Consider the following 25,621-nt stretch of genomic DNA (forward strand, 5'->3'; position numbering starts at 1 on the left):
TTAAATTTTTAAGTACAATCAGCTTGGATTTTTAAGTCATTTCAACTTAAATGACTGACTTTTTAAAAAATGAGTTGAATCTTGTATAACTAAATAGTTATTTTGATGTAAAGCAAAGTAAAAACATATGTTGTCATAACTTATTGATCATTTAATTTTTAACAGTCAACATGTGACAACATATAGTCCCCACGGTTATGGAAAACCTAAAAAAAACTAATTACATGCCTGGAAACTACTTTCTCCTGTATTACAGTTTCCACACAAATATTAAGCAGCACAACTGTTTTCAACATTAAAAAGAAATGTTTCTTGAGCAGCAAATCAGCATAGTAATAATGCAGAAAATTCAGCTTTTCCATCACAGGAATAAATTAAGTTTTAAAATATCTTAAAATAGAGTTATATTAAATTATAGTAATATTTCACAATGTTACTCTTATGCATTTTTTTTTAAAATGCTTCTTTCAAATACATTAAAATCATATAGATCAGTATGATATTTTTGCAGCTTTTAAGGTTATACAAAATATTTATTCATTTATTTAATCCGTACTTGAGCAGCTATACTGGAAAAATCAGGGGAAACTTTTGGGAACAGTTTTGAAACAACAAAGGCAGAAGATTTTATACAACTGTGGCATTTATTGTCTGCAGCAGAAAACTTAGTACATGCAGTCGAATAACTAAATACGCAGCACTCAAAAGCATCAGCATATTTTCCCTAATGTAGAGTATAGCCCTGAAGACTGGGAACGCTTAAACGCAAAGTACTGCTTGTAAAATATAAAATGAATATATAATACTAATTAATCTAATACAAATACAAAGTATGGCTATATAAACATTTAAGTCGCAATCCTGACTTGTAAGTTAATTATACCGCAAAAATAATGCTGACTTTTTACTGCATTTAAAGGTATACATGGCAGTTTACTGTTAAAACCAAACCCAAATGCCAAGCTGTTTCAACATGCATACGCTCTCATGCTTTGAACACATTTGTTCAATTATGATTTTAAACTTATTAGACAACCTCTAGACACAGACTGTCTTTTCCACACAATAGTGAACTAACACTTTGATGCAAGGGTCTAAATAATCTGAAGAGCTTCTCACCGCACCACGCATGGGCTTTTTTCACACAGAACGCACATAATATACATGAATATAGAAGAACTCGCCTGCAGACACTTACAGATAGATGCACAATCACAAACATTATTCTTCCCACTTGACAGGCACATCTCTTCTTGAGCTTGTGTGGGTGACATTTACTGTGGTACTCATCAAATCACGCCCCACAGGAGGGTTATGAACTCAAGAGCGAAGATCCAGTGCAGTCCATCTTTCCCTCTTGCAGCCGGAGCTATTCGGCTATTTTGAGACGAGTTTGATTGGCCTAGAATAGACAAACATATTCTCTAAAATGTCAGTAAACATCAATGTAAAAAAAAAAAAAAAAAAACAGAGTTCAGAAATAACCAGGGTGAAGATATAAAGCCTGCACTGAATGTTAAAAGTCAAGCATGAATAAAAGGTTGGGGGGGTTGGGGTTGGGGGTGGTGGGGGGGATTTGAGCATGTTTATAATTATTTATTAATTGCATTATTTACAAGTTATACTGTTTATAAGTTTGGGGTCAGCATATTCAGCTAAGATGCATTCAATTGATCAAAATTGTAAACTATAAAAATATTGTTGGTTTAACTTAAAAAAGTAAGTTACCTGGTTGCCTTAACATTTTGAGTTAATACAACAAAGGAGATTGATTGATTTAATAAATAGACACTCAAAATATTATGCTACTGAACCACATTATTTATCTAAGTTGATTTGACAAAAGATAAAAAGTTGTGATAACAAATCATAAAAAAAATATTTGTTACAGTCATTATAATGATACAAAGGTTTCTATTTCAAATAAGTGCTGTTATTTTAACTTTCTATTCATCAAACAATCCTAAATGTTGGTATTTTTACAAAAATATTAAGCAGCACAACTTTTAACATTGATAATAATAAGAAATGTGTATTGAGCAACAAATCAGCATATTAGACGTATTTTATTTCTGGAGGATCATGTGACACTGGAGACTGGAGTAATGATGCTGAAAATTCAGGAATAAATGACATTATAAAATTTATTAAAATAGAAAACAGTTATTTTAAATGATATTAATATAAAATGTTACTGTTATTACTGTATTTTTTATCAGACTCAGATACCTCTACATTGCAAAAAAAAAAAAAAATGCTGCTTTAAATTTTTAAGTACAATCTACATGGATGTTTAAGTCATTTCAACTTAAGTTACATTAAACTGACTTAAAAAGAAATTAGTTGAATCTTGTATAACTTATAAAAAAGTGTAACTTATTTTGATGAGTTAAAGCAATGTAATTTTTTTTACAGTGTTCATGGGTTCGACATTTTTCTCAGTAACGCTTGGCAGTTTAGTACTGTATGCTGTAAATGCATATGCTTATCCGCTCTTTCTGGTTTACGCAGATCTTCCTTTTCACTTGCTTTTTGGATGTGGAGATGCAGTTCTATTTCAGAAGATCTGTAACAGCGCTACCATATAACAGTGAAAACACAGATTTCCGCAATAACTCCTCAATGGCGGGGAAGCGTTTTGTCATAAATGACGTAAAATCTCGTCAATGGCGGGGAAAGAGTTAATGGATCCACTGTGACAACTAACCCTATATATTCCAACAACATGTTCTGCCACTGGGGCATGTTGTCGCAAAAGATCAACATGTGTTCAATGTACGTACTTGCTGTAAATGGGCATGGAGTCTCCAGCTATGATGTCGGCATACAGGTCCGGAGGAGGAAGAATCTGGAGTTCTGAAACATCTACATTTTCTTCCTCTTGATTTCTAAAGGAAATATACAACAACAACACAAGTTAGCATTATCAGGTCATCAGGTGCTGCACAGGCTGAAGGAATGAGACATGCTTTCTGAAAAAAACATCTCAAACATCCATGTAAAACCAGTCTGACCGCATATTCCAGCTGAGAAAAGACATCTCATAAATGACTGTTTGTGTTACGTTTGAGAACTTGCACATATTTGTGAGAATACTTACAAGCTGCCAGGATCCTCTTCGTGTGCTAACAGATCAAACCAGAAGTGAAAGAGCAGAAGAGAAGAAAAAAAAAATAAGTGAGTGTGGGTAGATGTAATTTATGTTATTAAGGTTCAGAGAGTCGAAACATACCTGCTTTATGCTCTGGCATTCTGGATGCACAAACGACCAAATGAGGAAAAAGGAAGTAGAGAAACCATGATCACTTGCTATCCTGTAATCTTATCTTTTACAATCAATTTCAGTGAATTCGAAAGAAAATAGTAAGTAAAGTGATGGCCTACATTGGGTTGCTGTCTTGCGGGAGAAGTTGAGAGGGTGTCATAAAGAATGTGGATAGTCTTTGAAGGGCTTCCTGTTTTGGTCTGCAACACGTGATAAACAAATGAACATTCTTGTGTTTTTAATGTAAAACAGATTCTTTCAGATCAAAGGTAGTACAGTATGTGTCATTGTTAGTGAATAGAATAGAATAGAACTCACTGCACGTTCATGTAAGCTGAATCAGTTTGGGTTGGCTGGACAGGACCTGACCGACAGGGACAAAAGAATGAATAAAAAAATGGTTACGAGATACAAAGTAATAATTATGACATAAACATTCAAAAAAGTAGATTTTTTTTTTTTTTTTTATGTCATGATTATGGCTTTTTATCTAATAATTATGACTTAGTATCTCAAGAGTCAGTTTCAACATTTGATGTAATAATTACGACTTTTTAGCTAATCATTTTGACTTTTAATGTCATCATAGACTTTTTAGCTCATAATTTTGACTTGTAATGTCATAATAGACTTTTTAGCCCATATTTTTGACTTTTATGACACAATTTTGACTTTTTATGTCATAATTAACACTTTTAACTCATAATTTCAACTTTTAATGTCATAATTTACTTTTTAGCTCAATTTCGACTTTGTCAAAATGTCAACTTTTCTCATCTTAATTTTGACAGCTCATAATTAAGACTTTTTGGCTCGTAAATTTTGCTTATTTGTCAAAATTTCCATGTTTTAATGTTTCACTTTTTATGACATAATTATGACTTTTAATGTCATTATTTCAATGATTTCAACATTTTATGCCATAATTGGTTTTATTTTATTTTTTTTGCTGAGATGGCTTCCATAAATATCTACGACCAAATAAATGACATTCTGTAGCTATAATGACAGTTTCCCCAAAGTTCTGATCTCTGTCTTTGCTGTTCCTGCTTCGGTTTCCTGTGAACATTTTTCCGTCATGTCTCATCAGTGACTCACCTTGAGCTGGTGTGGCCAGTGACTGATTCAGCCCTCTGAAAGATTGAACATACACCTCATGTAAACAATACAATAGCTTAACAGTCAAGTTTTGTTACTGAGAACAAATAGAAGGGCACATACAAACACACAAGGTAACACTTACATGTGTGAGGTTTCATTGGGAGAGTCAAACACAGGGTCATCATCATCAGCTGTCCACTCCTCACTGTCTTCTGAGACTGAGGAAATACAATGAAAAAGTGTTTATAGCTGTAAACATACTATTTAAATTAACTAGAAATTTGAATTCCTGTCAAGAGTGGGATTTGTACTCTGTATTATAACCACCCAAAACAGCAAAATCCAAAGACATTACCTTTATGAAAATTGTGTTGGTACCATGATGGTACTGTATCAGACGATATTATAATACCATAGTCCTCTAATGTTTACCATGCTACTTTATGATTTTAAGAAGGTAATCCAAAATACTTCAATAATATAATAGTATTAAAATCAAAGTACTGTCCAAATAACCATAGTGTTATCAGAGGTGTAAAGTATTTGAGTATATGTAATTAGTTAATTAAGTGTGGATTCCACATGTACCAGATATGGGCCGGATCTGGGCCGACACTATGTTGCTGTCTGGGACTCAAGTTGCATTGGAATTGGTGACTTAACTAGTAATGTAGTTAATTTTGCTGGAAGCTATCTCTACTTTTACTTAAGTATGGTTTTCAGGTGCTCTTTACACCTCTGAGCATTACTATGGTACAATCAAAGTGAAGAGAGTATTTGATGTATAATGTGTGGGTGGGGTTTTTTTTGGACCAATGAAATTTCACAGTGGACGGGGCTAGTTAGTATGATGCAGTAGAAAGCTATCAATAAAATATGCTGATACTTATTGTGATCAAACACACAAAACCAAAACAAATTATTAAAAAAGAAGGTGCTTACAGCTTTCATGGTTCATGTCATAATGCTCCGAGGTCCTAAAAAATAGATAAAAATAAAGAAAATCTCATTTGTAAACTGCAGATCAAGATCAGCACTCAATGCTAGCGTAGCATTACTACTGTAGAGTATATTGCAGTAGCCTATATTTGTTTCGATGGCTACCTGGTGTCTGTACTGATGTCCTCTGTGTTTTTGTGTCCATTGCCGTTGGATCTGTTAGATGCTGTTGTCATCTTCCCCAGCTCCATAATTCCATTGATGTTCATATCCATACTCTCCACCAGGACATAACCGTCTGAAAAAACAACACACAGCACATTGCCAATCTGCATTCCAGCAGAAGCATCTGGAAAATGAGATAAGCTCTTACATGCACAGTCTAACAGATTAGTCAAAGCTCAAGGACTCGTTCAGGTCTTTGCTTAGTGACAGATCTATTCAGGCATTTAGTCCTTATCAGGGTAAATTCATAACAATGCTTATTTTCTGCACGCCATTTATCTGTAATACTGATTTAGAGTCTTGCTAACTATGTGTGTGCCAATATATGCATATAATGGCATTCAATTAATTTGTTGTGTTTCGCTCACATTTGTTGTTGCTGTCCTTAGCCAGCCATTTCCCTTTAGGGCAATTGTTGGTACGGATGATGCTCACGGTGTCTCCAACCTTCACCGGCAGGTCGTTTTTACGGCCCTTACAGTCCTCAATCACTTTAACATGATACATGGCCTCTTCCTGGCCTGTGATCTGCATTAAACATCAATACACACAGACAGTTGAATGAACATGTGCACATCACTTGCTGAACTTGCCATGTGCATTAGAAAAAGACTTGCTGTTAGCGAGAAATTGAAATGTAAGGCTCATTTCACTTTTGATTAAACTGTCGGGTTTTAGTGATGGTAAATGCACCTGAGGAGTGGAATCTGGATTGTAATAAGTAATGGATTGTGAGAGTTGCAATAATCAGGTTAAATTTTTAGTGCAAACACATCCCAGACAGCAACATAGAGTCAGCCCAGATCCGGCCCACATCTGGGCCGACACTATGTTGTTGCCTGGGATACAAATACTGACATATGTAAGAATACTGCTATGTTTTCTGGGTTTTATGTGATGGGAGGAGATTTCAACTGCACATTGGATCCAATTAGAGATCGTTCATCTGGCCTTGATCAATCCCATAAACAGACTAGAAAGACCCTAAATTATTTTATAAAGGATTTAAACCTTGTTGAAATATGGAGACATTTGCACCCTAAAGATATTCAATATTCTTGCTTTTCCAAAACACACCAGTCCTATTCTAGAATTGATTATTTTCTTATTTCTGTAACACTTATGTCATACATTACTGATTGTTCTTATGATTCTATTGTAATTTCAGACCATGCCCCTATTTCACTCACCTACATTGACCCTAAATTACTAGGAAACCCTCCAAAATGGAGATTTAATCCCAAATGGCTCCTAGATGATCAGTTCAATAAACATATTCTACAGCAGATAGATATGTATTTTGACATTAATACAACACAAACATCAGCTAGTATAAGATGGGAGGCTTTTAAAGTCTTCATTAGAGGTGTTATTCTAAGTGTCACAAGTAGTAAATCAAAAAGCTTTAAGAAAGAATTGACTGAACTGGATACTAAAATAAAACTTTTAGAAAAGACCTTATCAAATAAAAATGACTCAAATATTCATCAGGAACTGCTCAATCTTAGAACTAAATATAATGAACTATCTGCCAAAAAAGCAGCAGCTAGTCTAATGATGTTAAGACAAAATTATTATGATCAAGGTGAAAAGGCAGGGAAATTGTTAGCTTGGAGAATTAAACAAAAGCAATCAGAAAGAACTATAAATTCTATTGAAGACAATTGTGGCATCATTACAGTGGACCCAGTAAAGATAAATGACACTTTTAAATACTTTTTTGAGACTTTATATTCCTCTGAATATGCAGATAACAGTACACAAAAAGAATTTCTTGACAGTCTGTCTATACCTATTATTTCTGAAGAGACAAAACTGTCTCTAGATATGGACATAACAGAAGAAGAAATCACAGAAGCCATCAACAGTTTAACAGCAGGTCGAACACCGGGACCGGATGGCCTTAATGTAGATTTTTACAAGAAATTTAAAAGAAAACTTGCCAGACCTATTTTAGATATGTTTAAAGAATCATTTGCAAATGGTATACTCCCAGAATCCTTAAGACATGCTCTCATTACACTCATACCCAAGCCTAACAAAATAAATACAAAATGTGATTCATTTCGACCAATCTCATTACTTAATACAGATGTTAAAGTACTAAGCAAAATTTTAGCAAGGAGGTTGGAGACACTTCTACCTAAGATAATACACAGAGACCAAAATGGATTCATTAAGGGTAGGCAAGGTTTTCATAATGTTAGAACCTTGCTTAATGTTTTATATCTTAAAAAAGGGGCTTGTGATGCGGCCATTCTTTTCTTAGATGCCGAAAAGGCTTTCGACAGGGTGGAATGGCCGTATCTATTTGAGGTCCTTAAAAGATTTGGGTTTGGGGAAATTTTCTGTAAATGGATTAAGATACTTTACATGCATCCTATGGCTGAAGTACTAACTAACAATATAGTTTCTAAGGCTTTTAACATCCAAAGGGGTACTCGTCAAGGGTGCCCCCTTTCACCCCTTCTTTTTATCTTAGCAATTGAGCCACTTGCCATCGCGGTAAGATCTCATAGTAATATACTAGGTATCAGATCAGACACAATAGATTTGCGCATTTCGTTGTATGCAGATGATGTAATTCTATACTTGACAAATCTGGCTCACTCCATCCCTTCTCTAATACGACTTCTTTCGCTCTTTGGTAACTTTTCTGGTTATAAAATAAACCAATCTAAATCATGTATCCTGTTACTGAATGATGGTGATAGTCAAATACCAACTGTAACACAATTCAATGTGGTAGATTCCTTTATTTATTTAGGAATTAAAATAACGGCGAATGTAGATCATATATCTTTGGTTAATTACCAACCTCTTTTGAACACGGTCTCTAAATTTATTGAACGGTGGAAAAATCTACCTATATCGCTAATTGGACGTGTAAATATAATAAAAATGAGCGTACTACCTAAAATATTATATCTGTTTCAAAATATTCCTCTCTGCCCTCCAACCTCCTTTTTTACAATACTTCGGAGATCATTCACTGACTTCATATGGAATAATAAAAGAGCTCGTGTTCGGTTATCATTATTATACTTGCCTTATAATAGGGGTGGTCTTCAGTTTCCGAATCTACAGTGGTACTACTGGGCAGCACAGTTACGATCGACCTTATATTATTTCTCATCTGAACATTGTGCATCTTGGGTGGATATTGAATCTTTCTTCATAAAGTCAAAATTACCCCTTAATCTCTACCTCTATTCGGCAGACATTAAATCCCTCAGAAAAGATAAAGACGTTCTATCTTTTAACCCTATCCTCATTAATACAATTAACGTCTGGTGTGATGTATATAAATATCTAGGGCAGTGCAATACTTTATCATGTTTTACTCCAATATGGGGAAACAAGCGTTTTAAACCAGCTAGATCTGACCCTGGATTTAAGATGTGGTTTGATAAAGGGTTACAGAAAATTGAGGATTTCTATAGGGAAAAGGATCTAATGTCCTTTGCCGAAATTGTAGCGCAATTTGATATTCCCAAAAAACATTTTTTTAAATTCCTTCAATTTAGGAGCTATGTTTCTTCCTATCAAGGTGCAAAGCTTACAAAACCTAATAAGACACCTCTTGAAGAACTGTTATCAAAATCTGCCCAAACTAAAGGTTTAATATCTATGTTTTATAAAATGTTAGAATCACACTCTAAAGAATCATCAGAATCTAAATTGGCTTCCTGGAGAGAAGATTTAAATGTAAACATTCCCTCGGATGTTTGGGATGGAATATGTACGAAAGCTCATGTACAAACAGTTAATAGTAATCTTAAATTAATTCAGTACAACTGGATTATGAGAACTTACATTACTCCAGTTAGGTTAAATAAAATTAACCAGAATATCCCAGATACGTGCATCAAGTGCTCAGATGATAAAGGTACACTTTTGCATTGCATGTGGAACTGCCCAAAGGTGCAGGAGTTTTGGAAGGAGGTGGCTATATTTATTTCTCAGATGGTGTCTATAAATCTACCAATGAAACCCGAAATTTTTATTTTGGGAATTATTCCTGAGAATACTGTGGACCATGGCAGCACTCGTAAACTTGTTGATATTAGTATACTTCAAGCAAAGCGTCTAATAGCCTTGTATTGGAAGAAAGTGGAAAAGCCATCTATCGTACAGTGGATCAATAACATGTCCTTCTGTTTAGCTATGGAAAAGATAACTTATATCTTGAAAGGTAAAATTTCTTCTTTTGAGAAAATTTGGACACCCTTTATATCCTTTATATCAAATTCGGATTTTGGGAATGTACTAAATAAGACAGGAGAAGACAAGCTAACTTGACACTTGACCTATCTTATTTATCCCCCTTTTCATATTTTTTATTTTTTATTTAAAGAAAACATTGTTAAATAATGATTTGTTGTATGCCTTCTATGCGTGTTTTGTATTTTCAACTTCCCCTTCCTACTGTATTACTTTCTGGAATAACCTGTGTTGCTATTTAAAATAACCTGTGCCTTGTTTTATTTTATTTTATTTTATTATTTTATTTTTTTTTATATGAAAAGATGTAACCATAATATTGTTGTATTACATTGTTATATTTTGATACATCTCAATAAAAAGATTGTTTAAAAAAAAAAAAAAAAAAAAGAATACTGCTATGTCCAAAAAGGGAAAAATATACCTTAAATGTTTTTCTCATTTCATTTTCCTTCTTTTCCTTTTCTTTCTGCTCCTTCTTTTCTCTTTCCTTCTCTTTCTCTTTTTCCTTTTCACGCTGTTTCTCTTTCTTCTTTAGTTCTTTTTCATCTACCGCTTTTCCTGAGTTCTTCCTGCGGATTGAAGTTTTTCATCATTACAATCAGATTATTTTGGGAATGTAGTCGCAGTTTAAATAGATATCAGGAGTTTAAAAACAAACAAAAAATATATAATGTTGCTACAAACCTGGAGAACAACCGTTTAGGTGGAGCCTTCTTAGGTGATTAATTGAAGACAACAATATGTTTGAACAGATCATTTCACCAAAGGAACATGCAATTAGAAGATACAAAGATTCATATGATAATGCTACAAAAGAGTAGGATTTTTAGTATTGCAAACAAAATGTCCTGACATTTACATTCAGACATTCAACAGTCATTCTAAAACAATTTTTAACAATAATGGTAAAAACAAAACAAATCAAAACCAAAAAAACGTACCACAACCGCTGAATCGTCATATGGATCTAAGTCGCAAACAATACAAAACATATTTTAGTCAGCAGAATACTTTGTAGATAAAAAGAGAATCTAAAATAAACTGTGTTTATCATTTCTATGGAGGTCAGAAGGTCATCAGAGATGAGATCAATGAAAACAAGACAAAATAACACACTTCACAACAGCATTAGCCTATTTTAGTGAAGACTTCTTCCACTTACTCTTTAGAGGTCCTTTCTGTTTCTTATTCTTTATTGTTTTGCCTTTTTTACTGTTTGCTTGATCTTCATTAACATTGTGACCTCTTTCAAGGGTCCTGGAGGAAAGTCGGAATAAAAATAAAGTCACGCAATACCGACAACACACAAAAAAATTTTTTTTTCTCTGTGGCCACACTAAATCATCATGAAGTTAATGGCTTACCCTGATGGAGACAAGGTAGGTGAGCTTCGCATTGAGTCCTGAGGTACAGCAGCTTGAGTGTCTGGATTTGGAGAGCCAGAGTTCACAGACTCGTAATCCACATCCACAATGTCTCTATCCCACGTGTTCAGAAACGCATTTTCTTGAACCTGTTGTTTTGGGCTCAACTGTTTCAGGAATGCTTCCTCGTGAACTGAAACTGGCCTTCTGGAACTAGAATCTGATGATGGGATTGATGGAGGCCTAAAGGTAGAAACTGCTGGAGCCAAGGGTTTCTCAACATCTTCATACAACACATCCCCTGATGACTTGTCATGTAGTGAATCTTCTGATGAAGAAAACAAATGTTAATGTGCACATTTAGTGGACAAACACTTCTGAGAAACATATCTTTTATATCATATAAAGTTAACCTTGTGTTTCTAGAGGTTCAAAATGTGTTGTGGGAATCTGGAGGTCTCTGGCAGGAGACTGAGTTGGTTTCTCAAGTGGAGGGTCCACAGTGGGTATGGCTGGCAGAGCCTTCCTAGGCGGAGGGGGAGGGGGGTTCACATTTTTGACCACTGTCACCATCTCTGCATAAACAAGAGAATAGATATTAGAATGAACAACCACTGGACCACCCTCATTTAAAAAAAAAAAAAAACATACGTCAAAAATTATATGATCAATAAGTTGACAACATATGTTTTTACATTGCTTTAACTCATCAAAATTAGCTTTAACATTAAGTTAAGCAATTTATAACTTTTATGATTGATACAAGATTCAACTCATTTTTAAGTCTGTTTAATCTAATTTATGTTGAAATGACTTAAAAATCCAAGTTGATTGTACTTAAAGATTTAAGGCAGCAACTTTTTTTTTACAGTGAGCTTGATTAAAATGTTTTAAGAATACGTCAGAATACATCAGAATTAAGAAAAATGTTTACATAAAGCTAGAAAATTTGCAGATGGTGCCAAGTAAATGTATCTTGTTAATGATGTTTATTGAACATTTATTTTTAAGAAAATTAAGAAATGTTTGCATGCATTTGCTGAATTCTAAAACAAACAAGATAGAAATACCAAAAATTATAACCCTCAAAGAGAAGCACGAGGAAGAGAGAGCGAACCGAGAAAGTTATGTCTGCAAAGCGAATAAAAACGGTGAGGTCGAGGAAGCACAGACTATGGAATGAAAATGGAGGAACCATAATGCTATACTTATGCCTGATCAAATACATGAGATGGTACAAAGTGTTTCTCTTTTCAAAATTTTAGGTGACAATCATATTTAATACCCAATAATTGACAGTAAATGTAATTTTAATCTAAGCTGTAATGAAAACAATTATTTTCTCTTTAAGGATGTCTTTATGAGCAATATGGTCTAATTACAACAATTACTTACGATAATATATTTAAGCCTAATTAGCATTTAGTTTAACTAAAAACCAAAATGTCTTACTCTTGCGGATATGTCCTTGAGACAAAATATTCTCTGTCATTCTAATTATGAAAAATATGTTACCCAACACAAGCCACAAAAGACTTACATATCCTGCATACCAACCCTTCCTAGCGTATGGAATCCACCTAACTCCTCACAATCAGAAAGGCATTTAAACACTGCTAAAAGGTATTTACATTTATGAAAAGTTAATCAAAAACTGATTTGTGTTGATTAACAGTAGCACTGAACAAAATTTAATTTGAGGCAAAGATTATTTTTATTTTTTTGTCTGTCTGTGAAAATGCCACACTTATTGATAAAAGACTGCCCTACAATAAGAATAACCTTCTACAATGGATGGAATTGATCTTAGAGAACAAAATTGTGGGCAAGCTCACACAGTGTCCACCCTGCTTGAAACAGATACTTACTGTGATCAAGGCCATTAACCTTGGCAGTTTCAGGTAGGTGGGTTTTAGGTGGCACCCGAGTATGATCCACATAATCAACTGGAGGGAGTTCAGGTATATCAAACACTTCTGGTACAGGTGGGGCTTTCTCAGGCAGTGACTCTACAGTTGTGGCAAACTGTGGGGAGGCTTTTTCAGGTGTAGCTAGTTTAGGTTGAGTCACCTCAGTTGTGACAGTCTCAGGCAGAGGTGTGAGAGTTTCAGGCAGAGGTATCTCGGGTGTAGCTGTCTCAGTTGGGGTTGTATTTCCAGGTGTGGTAGCCAACTGGCTAACTGTGCTCTTTCTCTTAGCCCTTTCCAGAATGCTAAATATTCGGCTATCATTTGGTGTCCGTTTAACTGAGGCCATCTCCTCCGCTCTCGCCAAGGCTGAAAGCGGCTTGGATGAGGACTGGTCCTCCTTAGTCCTCTCTAGGTTACTAGCTGTATTGTGAGTAAGAGCTTTTGCGTTCTCCAGTACCACCTCGACAGGTGCAGCTGGAGTATGAACATATGGAGGAGGGCTTGAGACTATAAGTCTTGAGTCTGGACCAGGTGTATACTCTAAGGGCATCACCAAGGGCTCTGGGCATATCACTGGAGGGGTGGATGGGGCAGGGGAGGCTAACCTGGAGACAACTGGACTCCTGGGAACTGGATCAATAAATGTATAGATCGCTGGAGGGGGTATAGCTTGCTCAGTAAGGTCTCCATCGGGAAAATCTCCATAAAGAACAGGGGGAGGAATATCAAGGAACTCTGGAGGTGGACTTCCTTCAGGGGGAGGAAATACTTCTGATAAACTGAGCATATTTAGATTTGGTTTAAGAGGTTCATGGTCAGGAGGAGTTGAAATAGTGGTATCTGGCTTAGAACTCTTTGATTTTGGAACAGCTTGAGAGGGAATAACTGGTGTTGGAATGGCTGGTTCTGGAATCTTTGGCTCAGGGCTGGCAGAGGTCGGAATACCTAGAGCTGGAATGCTTGGGGTAGGAATCTTGGGGACAGGTGGTGTTCCAGCTGAAATCTGAGAAGGGACAACAGGTGCACTTTCCATAGGTGGACTGGCTGGTACAGATGGGCCAGCAGGAGCCGAGTGACTTGGAGCAGGGGTACGACTAGCTGGAGTTGGGCTCTCCACTGTATCTGTCTTCTCATTTTCATCTTTGATAGTTTTTTGAGTTGTAAATACAAAATTCTTGGGTGAAGACACTTTGACTGGTGAAATGGAAACAGGTGTATAGGGGCTGGATTCAGGCTCTGGGGTATCAGCTTTTATTGTAGCCACTGGCAGAACAAGTGGAAGATTCCTGTCCTTCAGAGACTTTTTGGCAATGTCGACCTCCTTAGCAGTGTCTGGCTTCTCATTCTCATCATTGCTAGTTTTTTGAGGGGTAAATACAAAATTCTTAGGTGTGGACACTTTGACTGGTGAAATGGAAAAAGGTGTATCAGGGCTGGATTCAAGCTCTGGGGTGTCAGCTTTTATTGTAGCCACTGGCAGAACGAGTGGAAGATTCCTTTCCTTCAGAGACTTTTTGACAATGTCGCCCTCCTTAGCAGTGTCTGGCTTCTCATTCTCATCTTTGCTAGTTTTTTGAGTGGTAAATACAAAATGATTGGGTGTGGACACTCTGTCTGATGCAATGGCCTCAGGTGTAAGTGGGCTGGATTCAGGCTCTGGGGTTTCAGATTTTTTTGGAGGCACAGGCAGAACTAGTGGAAGTTTTCTCTCCTTCAAAGATTTTTTGGTAATGTTTACCTCCTTCACAGGGTCTGTCTTCTCACATTCATTTGTACTAGTTTTTTGAGGGGTAAATGCAAACTTTTTGGGTGTTGACACTTTGAATGGTGAAATGGACACAGGTGTAAGTGGGGTGGATTCGGACTCCGGGGTTTCTGCATTTTTGGGACCCACTGGCAGAACCAGTGGAAAATTCTTGTCTTTCAGATTCTGCTTAAAAGCATTAACCTCCTTCTTCTGGTTATTTTCTAGCTGTTCAGCATTATTGATGGGCTGGTTCTCTCTAGTCTTCAATCCCCAGGGTGGAGAGAGCTGGCGACTGAGATTTTTGTCATCTTTGAAAACTACTCGTGGTGCATGAAATGTCCCTTTTTTCACCGCAGCATTGATAGATGAGATCAAAGGATTGCTGGCTTTTGGCAGCAGAGGGATGGTTTTGGGTTTCTCTGGGACAGCAGGTTTAGTCTGGATCTTCAGACCATTTTCACCTTGGAACCGTGCCTTCAGGTTTTTAAAGTCTATTGATTCATCCTGATGTATGAAACGTAGTAAATGTTAAAAAATATCAAAGTAAACCTTACATTTCACTATGGCATGCATATGATTTAAATGCATACGATAGGTTTGTATTGTCAGCAATATCTCAGAGCTTAAAAATAAACTGCTTTTTAGAACAACACAACACCATCCACTTTGTGTGGGACGGTAATGTGATGACATGCTATCATTACCCAAACAAATTCCATACATTCACACTAGTCAATGTCAAAATGTGCAATAGCATTTGGTAGAAATCAGTAAGCTGAGGTGAAAATCAACGCTAGAGCTATATTAAGAAACTTCTGGTTATTTCCATCAAAAGTATGGCTGGTGTCAATTTCTTTTCAGTAAATCAATAAACTGATAAGTATGGAAACTCTCACAAAAGAGACAGCCATACCATGGTACTGAATTGCCATATTTATATTTACATGAAAGAATAGCATTGTACTACCAAAATGAGGTACTGTATGTCCAAAGAAACTATGGTTTTATCTTGGTACTTTTTGCGAGCAAAATTCGATTTTCTTCACAACTGTCTAATATTACACTTTAATGTATATATTAATTTGTGTTTAAGGAATTTATGTAAAAAACAAAAAACAAAAACAAAGCATAAGTTACATTTAAAAGTTGCTAATAATAGAATAAAATTAATGTCATGGTTTCTCACCTGTTCCATCATTGTGACTCAAAGGTTTCCAGCAGTTCCTCAAAAAGAGATAATTCTCTCTCCTCAACCCCTCATAATTAATAATCCATTGAGTTTTTCCTTTATGATTCAAAATGATCCAGCACGCACAAATAAAATGGTGTTGTGTCGCAGTTGTCAGAGGATAAATAGCACACAGAGTGAGAACTTGCCCATTGGCCCTCAGACTGGAATGAGGTTGGATGAGCATGTTCATGTGCTAATGACGAGATAAAGGAATGCCTCGTCAAACAAGTCACTTCACTGAATGTGAGCAAAGGACTGTTTTCATTCTCAAAGAATGCGGTCAGTCAAGAACCACAGAAATCCAAGAAGGCACAGCTTCTATTGTCAAACAAACTCTCATTACGTCTTCACACCAGGTAGGCTAGAAGAAGCATAAACGTATTGGTCAGTATTGTGATTACTTTCACAGAGGATGTGCTTTACACTCAGGAGAACAGTCTCTACCTTGTCAAGAATCTAATGAAAGTTAGTTCTTTTGCTTTAAATTAAATTCTAAAAGAGATGTTGGTTAGCTTTACATCTGAAGATCTGAAATTCGACAATAAAGGAGACCAGGGCTAGTTGTCCCACTTTATACTTAAGTTAATTCTTCTTGAGGTGGCTTTATTTTTGAAAGCCAATTTCTGTATCTTAGTTTTGACTATAAAAATGATAGGAAAAACATTCATTCAGTATACTCACTGGCCCTACAGTGGGGTATATTTTCAGTGTGGAATTATTAACACTTATTTGAGATAAATATTGGAATAGAAAATGCTGTATCAAGTAAAAAATAAATAAAACAAATGAATGAATGAATATCAAACACTCATTTTGGCCAATACAATATAGAATTAAAGCACTTTTGACTAAAAGACACATGACATCTAGCACATCTTTCTTATACAAGAAGTCAAAACAATCAGACCGCAGGAATTTACATAAGAAGAAAGGAAACTAGTTCTTAACCTGGTAAATCACCCTCCATACCTGAGAAGGAATCTTACTACTAATGAGTCAAGGACATTTGACCTGTGACGCACGAACTGGTAAGTGACATTTCTTACATGATGTCAATTTGTACTCATGAATGACATAGGTTGATTAAAATGTGATCAGAAGAACACCAAACTGCTCCTGAAACCAGTTCCTGTGAAAGAGAAAACAAACTAAGCAGGCCTAATGCATTAATTTTCCACATAAGCAAGTTGAGAGTGAATTTGAGTGGTGTTCAATGGAATGCCTAAATGTGCTCATTTATCTGGCAAGGATCCAGTTCAGTGATTCAATTCACATTCTGCATCTAATTAAGATTGTGGAGCTAGATCATTTAACACCTGAAACAACATTTCAGTTATAGTAAAATGTTCTCTTTTATCTTCCAAATCCAGAATGAGTTTATGTTGAAGTAACAAGTGGTAATTTGATTGTCTGTTTGTAACTCAGGCTGGCTGTTTCACTGGTAGATACAACTGTGGTACTGAACTTTATCCTGACACCTAGTGGTGTGGATGCAACAGCGCACAAAAGCAAGTTACTTTTGATATTCTAGAAATGTCCTGCTCATGATTGATTTTCCCCTTAACCTAAATTAATAATGGGGGTTGGGTTACCAAGAGAGTAGTATTCAGCTGGTCATGTGATGAACCATGAGAGAGGACCACACTTACGTAGAATAAAACAGCCTTTTCTTACTGATTTTTTGCTGCTAAGGCAGAGAGGCAGGGAAACATTTTGGGATGTGTTTATTGGTAACAGTATTACATGGTGGGTTACGTAAATCAAGAGAAAAGAAAAAAAATGCTCTAAAAATCCACTGTAGAATGTCATTATCATCAAGATAAAAAATAACGTGTCCTTTTACATTACCAAACCATTAGCTGAGGTAAAGGCAAAATAGAAATGTACCGAAATTGAAAGGACTCCCATTCACCTTGATTTTCACCTTCGTCTTCTTAATGCTCAAAATTGAGATCCTGAAGGTCCAAAACTGCTTTTATTTTAAATTCAAATGGGACTCTGGCCATAAAATAGGAGGAAGTTATCGTCACAGTAATGAAATGCTCTGAGCTTTTCAGATGCAATGAAAACAGATGCCATTCATGGTGATTTTCTCTGATTGGAGGTTGGATCGCAGACAGATATTCTGGTGTGATTTAATGTGATCAGACGGCCCTAAAGTCAACATGAAACAGCCTTCGCAAACCATTTTAGTCTTAATGTGACCTATATTTCTGAGTAAAACACGGGATATTCAACAAATAGGAGACTGGAATTCACATTGACTGAAATGTAAAAAGTGGCCATTACATGTATCAGATTGGAGCCAGAAGTAGTTTACCATCAATGAATTAATGTCAGGATATCTGCTTTTCGGCCTTGGTTATGTTAGTCAAAAAGGAAGTTTAACAATTTGATGGAAAAATAAGAAGACATTTTCTCTTTGGAATAACATGCACTGATAAATGTGCAGAAAGGTGAATTAAAAAAAGCAAACAGAGCCCATTTTGATGTCATATTGACTTTAAGGTCTGTGAATGAATTTGTATGTGTTTGTGTACATGCGTATTTGAGATTGCTGCATTAACATACACGTTGAGAGATGCTCTGGTCTTCCTCTATCACATTAACCAGCTTCATGACAACAAACCAAAAGAAATCACATAAATATGACGCCATCTATTCACCACTTCAGCCATTAAAAACATAATAACAGTCTCTCTGGGTTGGTTTCAGGCCACTTAAAAAGACAGTCTCCACCATCCTGCTGAAATCAAAAGACAGAGAAAGCAAACGTAAACCGCTTGGGAGTTTGGGACACGTGTCAATATTGCTTGGGTTTCATGAGGAGTTTGCATCACTAAGGCCAGCCTATTTTATGGCACGGAAGTCCACAGGATGGAATGAACACTGTTATGATCGGAACCATTATTATCATCATCATTATTATTTGTCATTGTCGTCATTATTATGATCAATAATAATAATTATTATTATTATTTACAAAATGAGTTTGGCAAACCAACGATCAGATTTTAAAGCCATGTTTACCCCTAAAACACATCTAAAGTCGACTTCAAGGGCTCCACTTGACTTATAAAATAAAAATTCCATTTCAACGTCATGTTTTTGTTTTGTTTTCTCATTAGTATTGTACAAAAGCTATAGAGAAGGAACAGTTCAATCACAGGTTTTTGCAATGTCCGTTGCCTCGAGTTCCCCTGTCAGATTCAGCTGCTCCAAAATCTTGAGATTTGGCAAAAGTCATTCCTCGTGTCTGTTCTCCATCCGAGAGAGAAAGTGAGTTGTTGTTTTTTTTTCTTCTTTTAGCTCTGCATAGCTTTCTAGCAGCAGAATCTCAAATACGTGTGAGAGGAAAAACCAAATAAACCCAAAAGGATGGATCGCGTAAGTCACAGATGGATCCGCTCTGTGATGGATTATGGTGGTCTTGGGTCGGATGCGTGATCGGGGGTCCGACAGGCACCTCTCGAGAGTTTCCCGTAATGCGGTCTCTATAAAGAGTCAGACCAGCAGAAACTGGAAGTAGGACGAAGGGCATGAATTAAGCTGCAGAGCTGGGCTCATAAGGCTATGAGGGGTGCTGTAAGGTTGAAATCACCCACAATGCCCTGCTGTCATGTGCAGAAAACACGGTGAGAAAGAAACAAAGTGGTATGGAGAGAGTCTGTCCCTCTCGATCCTTGCGGAGGGAGTAACGGAGGAAGTCGTGAGGGGGACGGGGCGGCTCTAGAGAGATGGCTGCTTGGAGAAGTGGACCGTTCAGGCTGGAGTGACCGCGCTCACACACACACACACACACACACACTCTCTCTCTCTCTCTCTCTCTCTCATATACATATACACACGGATGGGTGCACACACACACACACACACACACACACACACACACACACACACAGGGCAGAGAGTTGATCTCCAGTGTTTTGGTCTCCTGCTCCCCCCAGCGCTGATCACGTCTGTGCAGAGTTCCCATGATCCTTCACTTCTTCCCCTTGTTGATCTGGGCATAAAGAGGGTCCTTCCCCTGAACATAAACATAGCAGGGTTACTGAAATATAAATGACAAAACTCTCAGATGGGAAACACGTTTGCCCCTACTAGTAAAAGTTGTAACTATATCATCTGGACACATAAAGAATCTTTCAACGGCATTTTTCTTAAGCGACATATTTATTATTAAAGTTTATCTGAATTATCATATATGTTTAGTCAGTGACCATTTTTTGAGGGCTTTTAAAAGTGTACATTTTTATTGTTTACAGAAATATATATTAATGAGGTCTGACACACCTTCCTTCTGATGTTTATTTGTTAAAAAAAATACAATTATATTTTATATAAATACAAAAATATATCCATTATATATAGATCTATATGGACTATATATATATATATATATATATATATATATATATATATATACACACATACACAAGTGACCATTTTTTGAGGGCTTTTAAAATTTTTAACATTTTTATTGTTCACAGGTCCCTATATACTGTATATATATATATATATATATATATATATATATATATATATATATATATATATATATATATATATATATATATATATATATACACACACACACATACACATACCTATAATATATATGAAAGTACCCCAGATCTCAATTGAAAATTACAGTTAGTGTGAAAAAAAAATTGGTCTGTGTTGCATGTGAGGGAGAAAATCTGGTATAAATCTGGCAAAATAAATCAAACAAGCATTTCTTCCAAATCAACACCAGGTGGCAACAGAGGTCTTCCTGAAAATCACTGCATTCACAAACTTACTCCATGACACCAAGAGCTACACCACATCAGCTGCTCAGTAGATAAACTGCTGCAGAAAACACTGGAAACAGACAAAATGTGTGACAAAAATTCACCAGCCTCGTACTCTACCTGCTCTCAGAACAACCTCATCCATGTTTTTAATCTTTATATTTAATAATTGCAGACTAGCTGCATTAGAACCACCCACTTCACAACAAAAACCCCTGTGGATTCTCTCTTCATCAAAAGGTTATTTATAAAAAAGGAGCAAAGGAAGGCTTAGATAAGGTACAATTAGAGCTTCCAGTCAGTGTGTGTCCAGACTGCAGCCTGAACCCTACAGTTTGAAATCAGAACCTCAAACAGCAATTATCACTCACTTACAGACATTTCCGCCCATCGTGGGCGCTCAAACGGACACACAGGGCGAGAGATGACAGGATAAGTGTTTTAGAGAGCGAGAGAAAGAGTCAGAAGATAAAATGAATGGAACACTAAAAAGCTGAAAAAGAGGAAAGCCAAGTGAAAGGGAGTGTGGGAGGAAGTACATAAAGAGGGGAAGGAAGAAATGGATGACTAAGTAGGTGAGAGGTAGAGCAAGGGAAATAGATCAGTCAACCCTGCTGAGTGAAAGTGGTAGAGAAAATGAAATAAATTGAAGAAAGACTGCGTTGATGTGTCCACTTTTTATAAGCAAAGTCCTTTATGGTAACGTCTTAAGCAGCTTTTTTCTGTTATACACGTAAAAATGCTATCTACATTAAAGGTGCAGTAAGCAATTTCTGAGAAACACTGTTGATTTTCGAAATCAACCCAAACAAACACACTCACTTAATTTCTTCGCACCCAAAATGCACGAACACGAAATGCAAGAGTGGATGTCTTTTTATCATAGCTGAAACGGAGCTGAATAATGCTTCACCAAAAATAAAAGTGAAGATGACGAACAAACGACAAAGAAGAACAAAAAATGAACATAACAGTACACAAGAGTCTATACAAGCAAGAGATGGTTGTTAGTCTCCGGCAGCTGCAACTCCAGACAAACAGTAGCTGTGTTTCCATTATCCTTCAAATTGCACATATTGAAATTGCGAATTGAAAATACACCCAATGGAAACACGTACATTTCGCAAAAACTCCCATATATCGCAAAAAACAAACAAAAAAAAAACGCTTGCATGAGATGGTTTTTCAGGCTATTTAAAAAAGGATTGAAATTTACAGCATTTACAGGTCACCTTGCGCACGTGAAAGTCGATCACTCTTTAATATGTTTTATTGGTATGTTTGGACAGAAGACGAGACGAGTTCTTTATTAAACTCATTAAAGACAAAAGAATTACAGGAATACTGGATTCCAAACAACAAAGAAGTGCCACAATATATCAAAATCTTGAAGCAGATATGAAGGAGAAACACCCAGAAACGCCTCATACATGCTGCTCTCAAGTATAAGGGTCTTCCCTTGTCATTAATGCTTGGATAACACGCCTACATCTCCTTCAATTAAAACTAATGGCTAGAGCGGTGGCTGCGATGTACGTAAACCTACCAAAATCCATTGCCATGATGTTTGGAATAACATATCGCAAGAGGAAAATAGTATGTTTTAGTCGCATACTGTCCCTTTTGATCATTTTAATGTCGTTTCTCCTTGCTAAATTAAAAGTATTAATTACAGATACATATTCTATTCAACTTATTTCCAGTTGTGTATTCCGGCTTAGCAAAACGAAACTTTGATAGACAAGTAATTGCAGTTGTCAAATCCCCCACCTACAGTTCCAACTGCTCTGTTCTCTGACATAATGTCATTAATAATCGCTGTAGTTAATTGCGCCTTTAAAATCTGTGCTTTTTTCCCCAGTCCTTTCCATAGATGTGTGTGTATGAGAGCAATTTATTCATTGACATTTGACTTATTTTTGTAAAAGAGTATAACTATTGAAAATATTGATTTTTTTTGTAGCAAAATGCAATGTAACCTACTGTTTATTTTAAGCCAATTTTAAAGGTTGCTTGTTTTTTTTTGTGAGATCTGGCAACACTGCTATTGGCTCATATTCCAACAGAAGGTCACTGTCAGCGAGAACACTTACCGTTCCTGATCATCACTGTGCAGAGTAACATCATCCTCAGTCAACCGCTATTATAATCCTATTGGCAATGACTGCCAACCACACAGTGCCCAGCCGTCATACTGCTTCAAGCACAGTAAACTGAGTATTACTAGCTCATCATGTGCTCTGAAACTATGATCAGAGACAATATCATACCAGGATCATACACAGGACAAATCAACACCAAAGGGAGTAAGTCTCTATATCAGTAAGCACTGTTTCTGAACCCTGAAATGCCTCGATTATTTGTGTTTTCTTCCGGGAACGAACACGTCACATTCCTCATTTTAATAATTCCCGATCAAGGCATGCGGAAAATAAAAGGGCGAGGCCTTGTTGAGTTGCGTTAGTAGTGTGTTGAAACTTGCAGTTATGGTAAGGGACTGACGTGACATTTCCGAAACGCGCTTGAAACGTTTAACCAATCACAGCACACTGCTCCAGCTGACCAATCAGAGCACATTGAGCTTTTCAGAAGGAGGGGCTTCATAGAGACAGGAACTAAACAGGGGTGCGTTTCTCGAAAGCATTGTTAGCCAACTATTGTCGCAAGTTCCGTTGCTATCAGCATAGTTCAACAAGTCCGTGTTTCCCGAAACCTTAGTTCCAGCGAACAACCGCAAACAGCATCGCAAAGTTGTGTGGTTGGAACGACTGATCTCCACCTGTGGTTAGAAGCATAGTTTCTTGTTTGCATGACATGTGGACTTACTAAATCCTTATCTTGAGCAAAATAAGCAAGCTGACATTCAGTACGATCTATATCTTTTATTTAGAATACCTACAAATGTAATTTACGTCTTTTAGTTTTTCAAGAGATTTAAAGCACCGTTTTTGAAGAGTGTGCATATGCGTACATGCTCTAGTACGTAAGAACGAGCCTATGGCTGAATCTGGAAATAAAGCAAAATAACTGAGAAAAATGAGAAATAGTTCTTAGATGCCATGCCCGTAGTTTATTAAAACATCTAGCGTTAATTCGATCTCAAACAGATTCATTGAAAGTTACTCCACCACATACGTGACATCATTAACCAATGTGGTTGAACGACCAATTTGCGACAATATGGTTTCGGGAAACAGTCGTGACTAGCTAGTTGTTTTCTTCAACGATGCATCGTACTATGGTAGTTAAGCAGCGAGTTACGTCGTTGTACGGGAAACGCACCTCAGAGCGTTACTGACAGACTGTGAAGAGAGGAGCTGCAGCAATGTACAATTCAATTGCTGTTGAATGTTTTTTCAACATTCAAGCATGAAAACCTATTCTAATAGTCCCCAAAAACAAAATCAAGACTTTGTAAAAGGGCATAATATACCATGACAGGAACCTTTGATAAAACCTCTCAAGAACCAGTTTTCCTTAATTTTATAGTAGCCCTATACGCACACTACGCAAGTTGAGTAGGGCCCCGCAAATTACTCAAGGCCCCGCCTCCCCCTCGTGTCAAAGCACGCCAATCAAAGTTTACAACATCAATGAGAAAATTAAGTGAAACTGTGTCTTGCTTGCTAATGCTGGCCACTTCCAGGGCTGTGTTCTGTGACTTTGTGTGACAAAAAAAAAAATGAGAGTGAAATACAACTATTTATTACGTTTGATAAACGACAAAGGGCAACGGTCTTTGTTTATAAACTGCAGCTCGGAAAATGAAAATTTCACAAAATGAAACACGCACTTTCCAGCAAAACATCCGTGGGGACCAGTACAATATGGGCGTGATGGCACTCCTCAATATAGGCGCACATACTTTTAAAACAAGACAATGATTATTTAGTCTCCAAGTCAAGGTTTAGTTACAACTCTGCAATAAAGCAAGATGGAAAGCAATGTATTGACATTGACTATTGATTTATAGGCTATATTGCATTTAAAATGTTGATTGGCTGGACATACTGGTCAATATAGATGCACATCCCTCAGTAAATAATAACCATTTAAAACACAGTGACATGCTATGGCAAGCCAGTTTAGCTTTTGTTCATTCACAGTATGCATTTTTGATATCAATAATTCAATTTGTATTTAAATGTGAATTCTTGAAATTAAGAATGTACTTTTTCTAGTAACAATGTTTATTTCTGATTTCAGGAATTACATTTTCATTAGTACTAGTTAAAGGAGGGAGGATTGTAGTGGGAGCACTGGGGTGTTAGGTGTGACTGTGTGGTTTACATCGCTCATGGGTCAGGTAGGAGGGCCCCTTTAACAGAATTTAGCTTAGGGCCCCAGGGAGGTCAGGATTGGCTCTGATCATTAGGCAGGTAGAGATGAGTCTGCTACATCAGTCTTCCTACAGTCAGAGAAACAAGCCTCTGGCTCCCAGAGCCCTTCATTAATGATTCATCCTGATGAGCTCATGTCTCCTCCAGACAGGTACCACCGAGCGATCGCTCACTTTCCAGGCCATTCGGATTTTGGAAGTCCACATTTTTAAAAAGAAATCAAGGTGCTACTTTGTTTCATGTGACAAGTATTTGGGCAAATCTTTTATTTGCATGTCTTTTGTTTGAAATCATCAAGGTTGGGACTATCATTCATACAATTCAGTTTAAGTTGTGTAATACTGTATGTTGCTATTCTAAAGTTACCAGCCAACTGGATTGGTGTTAATTTAGTATTACATAAGCTGTAGACAGATAAACAGAAAGAGAATGGCATGTGGCTTGTTTGTTGTTTCAATGTTTAAGACCAGCATTTTTTG

General features: G+C 36.6%; 2 protein-coding genes across 12 annotated transcripts in view; both read right to left on the reverse strand.

Moving 5' to 3' along the window:
- Positions 1 to 132: 132 nt before the first annotated feature.
- Positions 133 to 16,177, reverse strand: LOC307168841 (uncharacterized protein). 2 transcript variants are annotated; one of them, XM_079889119.1, is made up of 19 exons: positions 15,965 to 16,177; positions 12,990 to 15,282; positions 11,535 to 11,696; positions 11,122 to 11,449; positions 10,920 to 11,014; positions 10,699 to 10,724; positions 10,442 to 10,470; positions 10,179 to 10,326; positions 5,899 to 6,058; positions 5,471 to 5,603; positions 5,309 to 5,343; positions 4,509 to 4,584; positions 4,364 to 4,398; positions 3,584 to 3,629; positions 3,385 to 3,465; positions 3,233 to 3,252; positions 3,101 to 3,125; positions 2,784 to 2,888; positions 133 to 1,402 (listed from the first exon to the last, which is right to left on the reverse strand). In XM_079889119.1, the coding sequence occupies exons 1-19, from the start codon at positions 15,974 to 15,976 to the stop codon at positions 1,378 to 1,380; spliced, it is 3,834 nt and encodes a 1,277-aa protein (XP_079745245.1). In that variant the 5' UTR covers positions 15,977 to 16,177; the 3' UTR covers positions 133 to 1,377. The 2 variants fall into 2 exon arrangements, with proteins under 2 accessions (XP_079745245.1, XP_079745246.1); XM_079889120.1 differs by having other exon boundaries at positions 630 to 1,402; positions 10,442 to 10,467.
- Positions 16,178 to 17,716: 1,539 nt separating this feature from the next.
- dab1a (DAB adaptor protein 1a) overlaps positions 17,717 to 25,621 on the reverse strand; it is a 196,739-nt gene continuing 188,834 nt past the window's right edge. For 8 of the 10 annotated variants that reach the window (XM_079889128.1, XM_079889134.1, XM_079889126.1 and 5 more), the window contains one exon: positions 17,717 to 20,036. In XM_079889128.1, the coding sequence (XP_079745254.1) occupies positions 19,992 to 20,036 (45 nt within the window). In that variant the 3' untranslated portion in view covers positions 17,717 to 19,991. The remainder of the gene's footprint in view (positions 20,037 to 25,621) is intronic. The other 2 variants (XM_079889132.1, XM_079889129.1) reach the window with 2 other exon arrangements.

This window comes from Squalius cephalus (genome assembly GCF_949319135.1).
Source record: "Squalius cephalus genome assembly, chromosome: 12".
NCBI classification, from domain to species: domain Eukaryota; kingdom Metazoa; phylum Chordata; class Actinopteri; order Cypriniformes; family Leuciscidae; genus Squalius; species Squalius cephalus.